Genomic DNA, 14529 nt, shown 5'->3' with positions numbered 1-14529 from the left:
CAAAAAAACAAACCCTACCCACTCCAGTATTCTGGCCTGGAGAATTCCACGGACTATGCAGTGCATGGGGTTGCAAAGAGTCGGACACGACTAAGTGACTTTCACTTTCACGTTCACATAAGGAATCTAAAATATGACACAAATCAGCTTATTCACAAAACAGAAACAGACTCACAGACGTATAAAACAGACTGTGGTTGCCAAGGGGACAGTGGATATTGGAGGGATGGACTGGCAGTTTGGGATTAGCAGAAGCAAACTATTATATACAGCATGAATAAACCTCACAGTACTGCTATAAAGCACTGCATCAATGTCCTGTGATAAAACATGATGAAAAAGAATATATTTGTAACTGAACTGCTTTGCTGTACAGCAGAAATTAATAAGACACTGTAAGCCAACTGTACTTCAATAAAATAATTTTTTTTAAATACTGGTGTTGAAATGTTTAAAACTTATATTGGGTAATCAAGATGATTAGACAGAGACTGGAGAATCAAATATTATAGATGGCATCCACTAGTTGCAACTGCAATATATATAGATACACACACCACAGTGAAAAGTATAAACTGAAAAACATTTTCTCTCGATAGGAAGAAAAAAAACCTGTATGCTGCCTGAGTAACATCCACTCCACCTGCTAACAACCCTTAGAAAATAGCAAAGAACTAACTTGCCCATAAACAAGTCAAGGGGAGCTCATGAATGTGGGGATTCCATAGTAGCTATTAGTGGAATATGAATTAAGTGAGAAAAATAAAGTAGAAGTATTGGGCTGAGATATACTTCTGCCAAACTTGGATTTTAACATTGAAATAAGGCAAATTTTCAGTAGCAAATGTAAGGAGATTAGAAACAGCCACTAGGTCCTAACAAAGAAAGAGTTAAACAGACTGAAAAATCAATAATTATTTTGAATCCATAAGAGACAGTACAAACTGCTGAGACAGACAGGTAAACAGGGGATCATGGTTTAATGGAGCAGTAACTGACAACAGACTCCACCTTGGGAACCAGTGCCAGGGTAGAAAAACCTGAACTGTAGCTGACAAATTGCTGGATGCTCAGTGTTGGACAGCCTGAGTTTAAAACTCCAGGGATGCCCAGTTATAGGGGGGCTCCCACATTTCTGTAAGTTTTCCTCTAGGAGCTAGACCAGATCTCACAGTAAATTTCAGCTCATGAGAAAAATCCTGGGGTGCAGGTGGCTCGGAGGGGTGGTCTCCTTTACTTTTAACAACAAAGCCTAATCTCTAGAGAGAAATGAGTTAACCAGAGTCTAACTTGGTGGGGGTTTATCAGAACCTAACTGACCTAGGGAAAGGGAAATTACCCAACTCCAGCCTACCAGAGCTAATCCTGTCCAACTTAAGGGGGCAAGAAGGGATATGAGGAGCACCTGTGAAGTTCACAGTCCAGAGGCACAGACTCATTTAAAAACTGAGAACTAATCACAGAACTAGAACACTTCCCTTTCCCTCACATCCATGCCTTAACACAACATTATTAAAAGCTTATTATATAAAACACTTCCTTTTACCTAACACATCCTGTCTAACTAGCCATAAAAAATTACAACACATACTAAAAGGCAAAAAAAAAAAAAAAAATCCAACTTGAAGACAGAGCAACCATCAAAATTATCATACTGGAATGTTGAAATTAACAGATTGGGAATTTAAAATTATGATTAACATGCTAAGAATTCTAATAAATAAAGCAGACCACATGTGGGCTTCATGGCTCAGTGGTAAAGAATCTGCCTGGAGTACAGGAGACTCAGGTTCAACCCCTGGGTTGGGAAGATCTCCTGGAGGAGGAAATGGAAACTCACTCCAGTATTCTTGCCTGGAGAATTCCATGGACAGAGGAGCCTGGCAGGCTATGCTAAGAACAGATGTGCAATGTAAGCAGAGAAATGAAAATCCTAATAAAGAAGCAAGATCTTTGTCTAAAGATCAAAACCAGAAATGGGCAAGAAATGGCAAGGACCTAACAGACGTTAAGAAGAGGTGACAAGAATATACATAAGAACTATACAAAAAAAGGTCTTAATGACCTAGATAACCACAATGGTGTGGTCACACACCGAGAGCCAGACATCCTAGAGTGTAAAGTCAAGTGGGCTTTAGGAAGTATTACTAGGAACAAATCTAGTGGAGGTAATGGAATTCCAGCTGAGTTATTTTTAAAATCCTACAAGATGATGCTGTCCAAGTGCTGCTCTTAATAGGTCAGCAAATTTGGAAAATTCAGCAGTGGCTACTGGACTGGAAAAGGTCAGTTTTCATTCTAATCCCAAAGAAAGGCAATGCCAAAGAATGTTCAAACTATCATACAACTGTGCTCATTTCACATACTAGCAAAAAGTATGAAAAGTGTTAATCTGACTCTTTGAGACCCCAAGGACTATATAGCCCACCAGGCTCCTCTGTCCATGGAATTCTCCAGGCAAGAACACTGGAGTGGGTAGCCATTCCCCTCTCCAGGGGATCTTCCCAACCCAGGGATTGAACCCAGGTCTTCTGCACTACAGGCAGATTCTTTACCATCTGAGCCACAAGGAAGGACTGCATGCAGCAAGGTAATGCTCAAAATCCTTCAAGCTAGGCTTCAAAAGTACATAAACCAAAAGCTTCCAGATGGAAGCTAGATTTAGAAAAGGCAGAGGAACTAGACATCAAATTGCCAGCATCCTTTAGATCTTAGAAAAATCAAAAGAATTCTGGAAAAACATCTACTTCTGCTTCACTGACTACACTAAAGCCTTTGACTGTGTGGATCACAACAAACTGTGGAAAATTAAAGAGATGAGAATACCAGACCACCTGACCTGCCTCCTGAGAAACCTGTATGCAGGTCAAGAAACAACAATTAGAACCAGACATGACACAATGGACTGGTTCAAATTGGGAAAGGAGCATGTTGAGACTGTATACTATCACCCTGCTTATTTAATTTTTATGCACAGTACATCAAGTGAAATGCTAGGCTGGATGAATCACAAACTGGAATCAAGACTGCCAGGAGAAATATCAATAACCTCAGTTAAGAAGATGATACCATTCTAATGGCAGAAAGCAGAGGAACTAAAGAGCCTCTTGCTGAGGGTGAAAGAAGAGAGTGAAAAGCTGGCTTAAAACTCAATATTCGAAAAACTAAGATCATGGCATCCGGTCCCATCACTTTGTGGTAAATAGATGGGGAAAAGTGCAAACAGTGACAGATTTTCTTGGGCTCCAAAATCACTGTGGACAGTGACTGCAGCTATGAAATTAAACTTGCTCGTTGGAAGAAAAGCTGTGACAAACCTAGACAGCATATTAAAAAGCAGAGACATCACTTTGCCAACAAAGGTCCATAAAGTCAAAGTTTTAGTTTTTCCAGTAGTCATGTACAGATGTGAGAGTTGGACCATAAAGGAGGCTGAGTGCCAAAGAATTGATGATTTCTATTTTTGGTGCTGGAGAAGACTCTTCAGAGTCCCTTGGACATCAAGGAGATCAAACCAGTTAATCCTAAAGGAAATCAACTCTGAATATTCATTGGAAGGACTGATGCTGAAGCTCCAACACTTTGGCCACCTGATGTGAAGAGCTGAAGATGGAAAATCCACTGATGCTGGGCAAAAGAAGGGGGCAGCAGAGGATGAGATGGTTATATAACGGCACCAACTCAATGTACATGAATCTGAGCAAACTCCAGCCAATAGTGAAGGACAGGGAAGCCTGGCGTGCTGCAGTTCATGGAGTTGAAAAGGGTCAGACATGACTTAGTGACTGAACACCACCACCCATTCATGATAAAAACTCTCAGTGAACTAGCAAATAAAAGGGAACTTTCTCAACTTAAATTAGAAACTTTCCCACTAAGATAAGAAAGAAGGAAAAGATGTCTGCTCTCATCAATCCTTCTCGGCATCTTACTGGAAGTCCTAGTGAATGCAATAAAAGGAAATACAAGTAATACAGATTTGAGAGAAAGAAATAAAACTATCTTTGTTCACAAATGACATGATCATCTAGGTAGAAAATGTCAAAGAATCCCCAAAAAACTTCTGGAACTAATAAACAAGCTGCAGATTACGAGGGTAAAGTACAAAATTCAATAGTTTTCCTATGTATCAACAAAGAACAAGTGGAAAACACAATACCATTTACATTATCACTCCCCAAAAGTGAATACTTAGTTATAAATCTCATATATACAAGATCTATATGGGGAAAATGAAAACACACTTATGAAAAAAATTAAAGAACTAAATAAATGGAGAGGTAGTCAATGTTCATGAACAGGAAGACTCAATACAGTTAAGATGTCAGTTCTTCCCAACTCGATCTATAGATTCAATGCAAGCATAATCAAAATCCCTGCAAGTTATTTTGTGAATATGGTTGAACTGATTCTCAAGACTATATAGAGACGAAAAAGACCCAGAATAGCCAACATGTGTTGAAAACGAACAAAGTTGGAGAGCTGACACTGCCCAAGTTCAAGACTTTCTTAAAAAGCTACAGTAATCAAAACGGTGTAGTACTGTTACAAGAACAGACTAATAGGTCAAGGGAACAGACTAGAGAGCCCACAAATAGACTCAAATAGAGCCAACTGATCTTTGACAAAGAAGCAAGGATAGTATCAGAGCAGAGAGTCTTCTCAGTGCTGAAATAGCAGGACATCCACATGCAAAAATAAATGACTCTAGACACAGACCTTCCAACTTTCACATAAATTAATTCGAAATGGATCATAAACCAAAATGTAAAACACAAAATTTTAAGAATCCTAAAAGATAACCTAAGAGAAAACCTACATGACCTTAAATATGGCAATGACTTCTTAAGATACAAAATCAAAGGCATGATCCATGAAAGAAATCACTGATAGGCTGAACTTCATTAAGATAATAAACTTCTGCTTTGTGAAAGACAACATCAAGAGAATGAGCAGACAGACCACAAACTGGGAAAAAATATTTGCAAAAGCATGTTATCCAAAATATACAAAGAAGTCTGAAGACAACAGTAAAACAATCTGATTAGAAAATAAGCCAAAGACCGTAACAGATATCAAAGAAGATACACAGATGGCAAATAAGCATATGAAAAGATGCACCACATCATGTCATCAGGGAAAGGCAAATTTAAACAAGATATTACTACACACCTATTAGAAAGGCCAAAATCCAGAAAACTGACAATGCTAACAAGGATGTAGAGCAGCAAGAACTCTCATTCACAGAAGAGTTTGGCAATTTCTCATAAACCTAAAGACACTGTCACCAGGACTTCCCTGGTGGTCCAGTGGCTAAGACTCCACATTTCCAACATAGGGAGATCAGGTCTGATCCCTGGTTAGGGAACCAGATCCCACATACTGTAACTGAAGAGTTCACACACCACAACTAAAGATCAGGCATGCCACAATGAAGATGGAAGATCCCGTGTGCCATAAATAAGACCTGGGGCAGCCAAATAAATAAAAAAACAAACAAATAAATAAACAAACATGCTGTTACCATCCAGTCTTGGAACCATGCTCCTTGGTATCTATCCAAATGGACATTAGACTTGGACACAGATGTTCATGGCAGCTTTATTCGTAACTGCCAAAAATGAGATGCAACTAAGATGTCCTTCAAGAGATGACTGAATAAATGAACTGATACGACCAAACAAAAAAAATGTGCTATCAAGTCATGAATAGACATGAAGAAAACTTTATATACATATTACTAAGTGAAAGAAGCCAAGTTGAAATGGCTACATCATTGTATGATTCCAGACATACGACATTCTGGACAAGACAAACCTTGAGACAACAAAAAGATCAGAGGTTGCCAGAGGCGAGGGGAACAGGAGATTAACAGGTAGAACATGGAGGATTTTTAAGGCAATGAAAATACTCTGTATAATACTATTATGGTGGATACATGTCTTTACATTATTTGTCCAAACCCACCAAGAGTGAACCTTTATGCAATCTATGGACTTTGAGTGATTATGACACACCAATATAGGTTCATCAATTATAAACAAATGCACCATTCTGGTGGTGGATGTTGATAATGGGAATGGCTATGTATGTGTGGGGACAGAAGTTGTAATGGGAAATATCTAACTTTGATCTCGATTTTGCTGCAAACCTAAAATTGCTCTTAAAAAAATAAAGCCTTCAATAAAAATAAACAACACAAGTTCAAATTTTAAAAGTGCAACAGTGTACCATGTTATTTTAACATGTAATAACCTTCAGCTTGTTTTTAGTCAGGAAATTTATGGATCAGGATGTCCACAGGACAAAAAATTCGTATTTATTTAGCTGTGCTGGGTCTTAGACGCAGCATGCAGGACCCTTAGTTGCAGCATGTGGGATCCAGTTCCCTGACGAGGGACTGAACATGGACCTTCTGCACTGGAAGCATGGAGTCTTAGCCACTGAACCACCAGGTAAGTCCCAGGAAATTCTTACATACTAGACATAAATTAGTTTACTTTCAATTTCTTCTGAGCCTCACTGGGTAAGTCTTGTTTCATTTATGATTTGGGGGTCATTCTTTTCCCTTCTCCAATTAATCAACAGTTGTCTATATATACTATATATGAACTATATTTTAATACTTTTTAAAAGCTGTCTATATATTAACAAGGAATAGACAGACATGCATGATTAACAAAAGTCTAAATCTAAAAATCTAAGGTTCCCACTGGGATAAGTCATCTAATTTGCCTACAATTCTAGATTGTGAACCCAACTTATATTCATTACAGAAAAATGAACTATCATTTTGCAGAATAGAAAAGCAACTATTACTTCACAAATGTGGGGTATATTTTATAGTGGCTTGCATTATTAATACCTAAAGTCAGGAGTCCACATAACCAATATTTTAAATTCAAATCTTCCTTTTATCTCTAAGAACAGAAAATTGTTACCTACCTTTCAGAAACCTCTTGCTTCAACTGAGGGACTTCACCAAGTGCTGAATCAATATCCATGAAACCAAGAAAATCTCGCTTTATATTAAGGGAAGGCTTCTCCAAACCCTTGCCTGAAGTTTCCTGACCCCTTGATAAAGGATCCAAATCTGTTAGCTGCACCTCTGACCCCTCACCTTCTGTAAGACGGACCCGTTGACCAGGAGAACTGGGAACACTGTTCCCTTCTTGGTCAGAGCTGTTCTTTTGCTTTCCATCTCTCTGGGGCTTACTATTCAGCCCATCATCCCGGAAGCCTTTAGCAAATGGATTGTAATCTATTTTCAACTGGGTAATCTGAATGTTTTGATAAGCTGTTACTGCAAAGAATTCAGTCTGTGGGAAGGTAAAAGTGTGGACACCAGGGCCATTTAATTGTATCACTTCAGTAGCCTTTTCTGCAGGCACCAAGTGAAGCCGCGGCAAGTAGCGATGCATAGAGTGCAAGATAATATGCCCTTCTTGGTCCAGTGTATTGTTTGTAAGTTTGAGTTTGTAGAAAGACACTGGTTGATGCATCCAATAATGACCCGTGGAAGGAGATTCTGGATGAATAAAAACCCTCCCCAAAACATGGGGCTCAGCCTTCCCACTGGGCTCCCACCAGCGACCGTTCCATTTATAACGGTGATTATCCACAGGAGATATATCCATGACAAGGATATATTTCATATTTGAATCTAAACCTGTTATCCAATAACGACAGTAAGGAAACATGCGTCTCCCCTGCTTCGTCAGAATCATCTCTGTGCTTCGATGATAGAATTCGTTCCACATATTATTGTTATCCAAGGTGACAGTGATTCCTCCTACAGTACAATCAGCTGGAAGGCAAATCTTTCCTTTAGATTTTCCTGGTGATGACACACTGCTAGCCAAAGCACAGGCATCCCGATTAGTAACCAAAATTCCTTGATCAGTTTTGCCATTTCCTGGCTGTTTCAGGATGACAAAGAAAGTAGGTGCTGCTCCTGGCACTGTCCCACCATCTTGATTAGCCAATATAATCTGTTGTTTCTCCTCCATGATTCCAGTGGGAAAATCAGTAGTAAGATAATTGTAGTTACCACATAATCACAATGGCCTTCCCAGCCTAAAAAAACAAAACAACACTTTAATCAAGTGAACATTTATTTTATTAACAAAAATGTAAGAATGATTATGTTATCCCAAAATACATTCCTAAATTCTAAGATTTTGCTTCTACTTTTCTCTCAATCACTGTAAGAATATTCATTCTGGAATATTTGATTATCTTTTTAAAGTTCATTTTAATCTAATTAAGTTACTCATACCCCAATCCTTCAATAATTCACTATACATGCAATAATCTCACATAAAAAAAGTATTCATTTTAGAAAAATTATATGACAATACAAAAGTATAGACTTAAAAGAAGATTAAATTGTTAAGTTATCTGCATTCCAAAAGAATCCCAATAATTTATGAATTAATTTGAGAGGATTCTGTTACAAGTACATTCTCCTGAGTAAAAATTAACAAATTTCCATGTTATCACTGTATAGAGAATCACCTCTTTTGGCATGAGTTCATACATAAGTAAAATGCTATTTAACTTAATTAGTACATGAAAGTGAAAGTGTTAAGTTACTCAGTTGTGTCCAATTCTTTGGGACCCCTTGGACTGTAGCCCACCAGGCACCTCCATCCATGGGATTCTCTAGGCAAGAATACTGGAATGGGTTGCTATTCTCTCCTCTAGGGGATCTTCCCAACCTAGGGATGGAACCTGGGTCTCCTGCACTGCAGGTGGTTTCTTTATGAACTGAGCCATCAAGGAAGCCCTGTTAGTACACACATTTAAAGAAAACATGACAAAACACCAGAACTTACTGGAAAAAGAAATAGTTGGCTCCACAACTCAGACCTTACACTGAAAAAAATTCCAATAAACCAAACACTTAAATCCCACCCCCTATTCCCAACTCAGTGTAATTTTTTTTAATTCTTAAAGAAATCTTGAAAAAAAGCTTTTTGATAATAAGTAGTATACAAAACCTAGAAGTTAATAAAACAAAATTTTTGATAAATTCAAAATCATATAAATTTGTTTTTAATATGACAAAAACTATCCATGTAAGATTAAAAAAATGACTAACTGGAAAACAATACCTGAAACATATCATAAAGAACTCATTTCCCTAATATAAAAAGGAATTTTATACAAATTGGAAAAACAAAAAATCTAATAGAAAAACGGACAAAGGATAGGAATTGCACATAGTTAAGAAAATGTACACAGTCACAGAACAGAAGGAATTAAAGTCATCCTAAGATACTGCTTTTTACCCTAGCAGAATGGCAAAAATCAAAGTCTGTCAAAGGTGTTGGAAAAAGTGTATGTCAACCAGCATTCTCATCTAATTAGCCATTTAGAGTGTAAGATGACAGAATCTCAGAGGGTAGTATGAAGATATCAAAAGTAGAAACGCACACATCTGAGGAAACAATGGCTCTTCTAGGACTTTATCTTACATACATATGTGCAAACACACACATACACACCTGTAATAAATGGTGGTACTATGAAAGAGTGGAGTATTCTGCAGCTACAAAAGAGAATTATAAATCTTATAGACTCATTAATATTATCTAAAAGATATACAAAGAGCATAAAATTCAAAAGAATTATAGATTATGCTATATACTTCTATAAGTTTAAACAAAGAAAAAGCCAAAGAAAGAAAAGAATATGTATTTTCCTGACACAGACTACCTGCAAAGACAGAAGAGGAACTGGTAGTATTGGCTTTATCAAGGGAAAACAGGGTGGCTGGAAAAATACTCTGACACCGTCCAAATTTTTTATCTTGTGACCATACAACCTATCCCCCCACCCAAAAATTTTAAAAAAGCCTAAATTAGTTAATTCATAAAAGTTACACCAAAAAACACACACATATACTGTATGACTCCATTTATAAGAAACGTCCAGAATAGGCAAATCTACAAAGTAGATCAGTGGCTGACAGTGAAAAGCGAGAGGATTAATGAGGACAATTGTTAACAGCTTGGGGTTTTCTGTAAGAGTGATGGAAATGTTCAGAACTAAAAACCAGTTAATGTATCCTTTAAAATGCTGAATTTTGGGACTCCTTGCTGGTCCAGTGGTTAAGACACCACATTTCCAATGCAGAGGGCCTGGGCTCAATCCCTGGTCAGGGAACTAGAGCCCACATGCTGCAATCAAGTGCCCACATGCTGCAATCAAGAGCCCATATGCCAGCAACTGAAGACCCCACATGCTGCAACTAAGACCTGGTACAGTCAAATAAATATATAAATGTTTTAAGTCATGAATTTTATGTGAATTATATCTCAATAAGCCATTATAAAGAAATCTCAGGTTGTTACATTCAACTGAAGTGATGTGCTAAAATAAATTACCTAAATATTCTCCAAAATATAAAGCTATCACCTTCAGTTAGCTTTTATACAAAAAAGAAAAATATTACATCACTAGGCTTCCCAGGTGGCACTAGGGGTAAAGAATCCACCTACCAATGTAGGAGACGTAAGAGACACAGGTTCGATCCCTGGGCTGGGAAGATCCCCTAGAGAAGGGCATGGCAACTCACTCCAGTGTTCTTACCTGTTGGAGAATCCCATCAACAAAGGAGCCTGGTGGGCTACAGTTCATAGGGTCACAAAGAATCAGACGCAACTTAGCGCACACACACACACTTGTTTAACTGGGTCAGTAATTTTTGACTAATCAAACTGAGCCACTTACTGGTGTTCCTCTTTTTAATTAAAAGTCTAATTTTACTTTTCGTCAGAGCTATTGATAAGCAATAATAAAATCATCTGATCTGAATTTTACATCTTTCAGGACTGGCCACTTGATCCCCCCAAAAAGTGGGGGGAAGCTCCAAAACCTAAAATATTCATTATCTTCAGGATAATACTTTAAAGATCAACACTTCAAAAAAGGTTGGTTATTGTTTCTGATAATGGCTAGATATGAAAATAGAAACCCTACTTTCTAACACTAAAGCACTAATACCTAGGAAAGGTTAAAAAAAAAAAAGCTCTCTCCTCTGATTTGGAGTTTAAGAGATAGATAAAATTTAGAATGATTCTTTTCAAAAGTTTTCTCAGGCTTAAGGCAATTAAGTTTATTGATTTCCTAAAACTAGTTTAAGTAACATCTATCAGAGACTGATAAGACAAAATTTAAACAGACTTATAAGTCACAAATATACAGTGACTTTTATAAAAATAGTAAAGTTCAGAAAGTTCATAAAAACCAATACCTCTAAAATGGTGTATAACTGGTCAAAAAAGCCATCATCAAAATATCTACAAACAATAAATACTGGAAAGCATGTGGAGAAAAGGGAACCCTCTTGCACTGTCGGTGGGAATGTAAACTGATACAGCCACTATGGATAACAGTATGGAGATTCCTTAAAAAACCAGGAATAAAACACCATTGTTGTTCAGTCACCTAGTCATATCTAATTCGTTGCAACCCCATGGACTGCAGCACTCAAGGCTTCTCTGTCCCTCAACATCTCCAGAAGTTTGCCCAAGTTCATGTCCATTCCATCAGTGATGCCATCCAGTCACCTCATCCTCTAACGCCATCTTCTGCCCTCAATCTCTCCCAGCATCAGGGACTTTTCCAGTGAGTCAGCTATTCGCATCAGGTGACCAAAATACTAGATATTCAGCTTCAGTATCAGTCCTTCCAATGAGTATTCAGGGTTGATTTCCCTTAAGACTGACTGGTTTGATCTCCCTGCTATCCAACCATTATGACCTAGCAATCCCACTAGTGGGCATATACCCTTAGAAAACTGTAATTCAAAAAGACACATGTACCCCAATGTTCACTGCAGTACTATTTACAACAGAGAGGACATGGAAGCAACCTAGATGTCCATCAACAGAAAAACAGATAAAGAAGTTGTGATACATACATACAGTGGAATATTACTCAGCCATAAAAAGGAATCAACGTCACTTGAACTAATGCAGATGAACCTAGAGTCTGTCAAACAGATAAAGAAGTTGTGGTATGTACATACAATGGAATATTACTCAGCCATAAAAAGTAACAAAATGAGGGGGATGAACCTAGAGCCTGTCAAACAGAGTAAAGTAAGCCAGAAGGAGAAAATATCATATTTTAATGCATATATACAGAATCTAGAAAATGGCACTGATGAACCTATTTGCAGGACAGGAATATGAATAGAGACGCAGATATGGAGAATGGACTTATGCTGGGATGGGGGCAAGAAGTGAGAGCGAACCACTGACATATATACACTACCATGTGTAAAATAAGATAGCTGGGGGAAGCTGCTATAAAACACAGGGAAACCAGCCCAAAGTTCTGCATCAACCTACAGGAGTGAGATTGGGGGTAGGTGCTCAAGAGGGAGAAGATATATATACATCTATGGCTGATTTGGGTTATTATATGACAGAAATCAACACAACATTGTAAGGCAATTATCCTCCAGTTAAATAAAGCTAAAAACATAAAATAAAACTCTATATAAATCAAGTAACACAAACTCCTAATCCTGTACTTAGTCCATAAAGCTCAGTTTTGTTACAAATCAAGTATTTTTGTAAGCAATTATGCAAAAACACACTTATGAAGTGTGTTTAAGACAGGCAGCAAAGAACTACTTGAAAAAATTGTTTAGTTATCCCAAACCTACGAAGACATTAAAGAGTTAAGAATTTCTTAAACACTGTCTTCTATAATAATAAAATCTTGATTTTTCAGATCATTTTTACAGGTAAAAGTGGGCAAGGAAGTTTTAAACAATGCTTTAAAAATCATTATCTTTTAAAAATTAATCTATGAAATATCAAGTATTCTACTGATGGGAATCCAGTTTAAAGACTGTACTACAATAAATTTTAAACTTACATTATATATACACATTTCAAAATTTTCCTTTCATTGAAACACAAAAATTAAGCTCAGAAGAGTCAGACTGCTTTATTTCCACTCTGTACCCAAGTATCTAATAAATGTAAAAATGTGTGTATTAAGTCCAAAAAAAGTTTGAACTTTCAGACTTTTGATTTGTATAGTCTTTTTTTTAATCCTCCTGTCAAGTTTATTCCATAAATTGATCAAAATGTGTAAAACTGAAAACATAATTTACAAACAAAATAGTATCTATCTTAAGCCATACATTGCTAAAGGTTTACAGACAAGAAATAAAATTTTATTCCACAACAATTCTCAACATGGATTTCACTTCATTATAAGCAATATGCCTACGCTTTTGGAATACAATATTGGATTTTCTAAAGAAAGGACAGTCAATTCAGCAAATTCAGCTGTGTCAGACACACAAATACCACTCTAAAGTCTAAGATAACTTTAACCAATTGCAAAAATCAAATTACTTAGGCTACTCATGAAGCAATAAATCTCCTTCCAGAAAGATTCTAAAAATTCTCTGAAAGCATTAAGGAAGACCACAGTTTTGGGTATACAGATATAACTTAGCATTCAAAAAAATCTCAGTTCAGCTTTTCAAGATCAAGCAGTTATCCACATAGAATTACTATAATAATGACCTACAGAGATAAATTTAGTTGTGGCTGGGAAATATTCTAAGTAACATTCTGAAAATGTCAACATCAGAAGGTGCAGGCACTCACATCAACACACAAATGCAATTTCACAGAGAATGTTTTCCAGTAATGTGTCAAGTTACAGAAGAAAACTGTTACAATTCCAGAGTACCTATTCTGTGTATCTTTTCACCAATGACCTCTTTGGGAAATGTTTAGTAACTACTAAAGCCACGATCTTCATACAACTTACAAAATACACTAGTTAGTTTACTAGCTAGTTACCTAATTCAGATACTAGTATCAGTCTCCCCCTCCCCCCACCCCCTCCAACCAACCCCGGCAACAAAGTACACCAAAATTCCAAACCAATACTATTACTTTAAAAACACAAAACATTACAAAACATTCAGATGATACTCAACCTAAACCGAATATTTTCAAAGTTGCTAAAAATAACCAGAACTTTTCATACAGTAAATGCATTACTGTAAGGTAGGCATGGAGATCGGAGAAGGCAATGGCACCCCACTCCAGTACTCTTGCCTGGAAAATCCCATGGACGGAGGAACCTGGTGGGCTACAGTCCATGGGGTCGCGAAGAGCTGGACACGACTGAGCGACTTCACTTTCCCTTTTGACTTTCATGTATTGGAGAAGGAAATGGCAACCCACTCCATTGTTCTTGCCTGGAGAATCCCAGGGACGGGGGAGCCTGGTGGGCCGCCGTCTATGGGGTCGCACAGAGTCGGACACGACTGACGCGACTTAGCAGCAACAGCAGGCATGGAGATGTTAGTTTGTTCCTTAACATAATTATTCACTACAAGAGTGCGGTTAAATTACATTTCTGAAGCTCAAATTTGTAAGAGAATAGATTCACTTGAATTTCAGTATTCATCAATATACAATGGGCCCAGAAATTTTAAAAAGCTTTTAAAAAGCATAATTTACATACAAAAGTAATCAGAAA

At 37.3% G+C, this 14529-nt stretch overlaps 1 protein-coding gene across 23 annotated transcripts in view; it reads right to left on the bottom strand.

Moving 5' to 3' along the window:
• MGA (MAX dimerization protein MGA) overlaps positions 1–14529 on the bottom strand; it is a 144650-nt gene that overhangs the window by 83478 nt on the left and 46643 nt on the right. For all 23 annotated transcript variants that reach the window (XM_055537441.1, XM_055537440.1, XM_055537446.1 and 20 more), the window contains exon 2: positions 6946–8076. In XM_055537441.1, coding sequence (XP_055393416.1) covers positions 6946–8009 — 1064 coding nt within the window. In that variant the 5' untranslated portion in view covers positions 8010–8076. The remainder of the gene's footprint in view (positions 1–6945; positions 8077–14529) is intronic.

Source organism: Bubalus kerabau, chromosome 10 (assembly GCF_029407905.1).
Source record: "Bubalus kerabau isolate K-KA32 ecotype Philippines breed swamp buffalo chromosome 10, PCC_UOA_SB_1v2, whole genome shotgun sequence".
NCBI lineage: Eukaryota > Metazoa > Chordata > Mammalia > Artiodactyla > Bovidae > Bubalus > Bubalus kerabau.
Note: the sequence above shows the minus strand (reverse complement) of the source record. Positions and strands in the feature narration are given on the sequence as shown.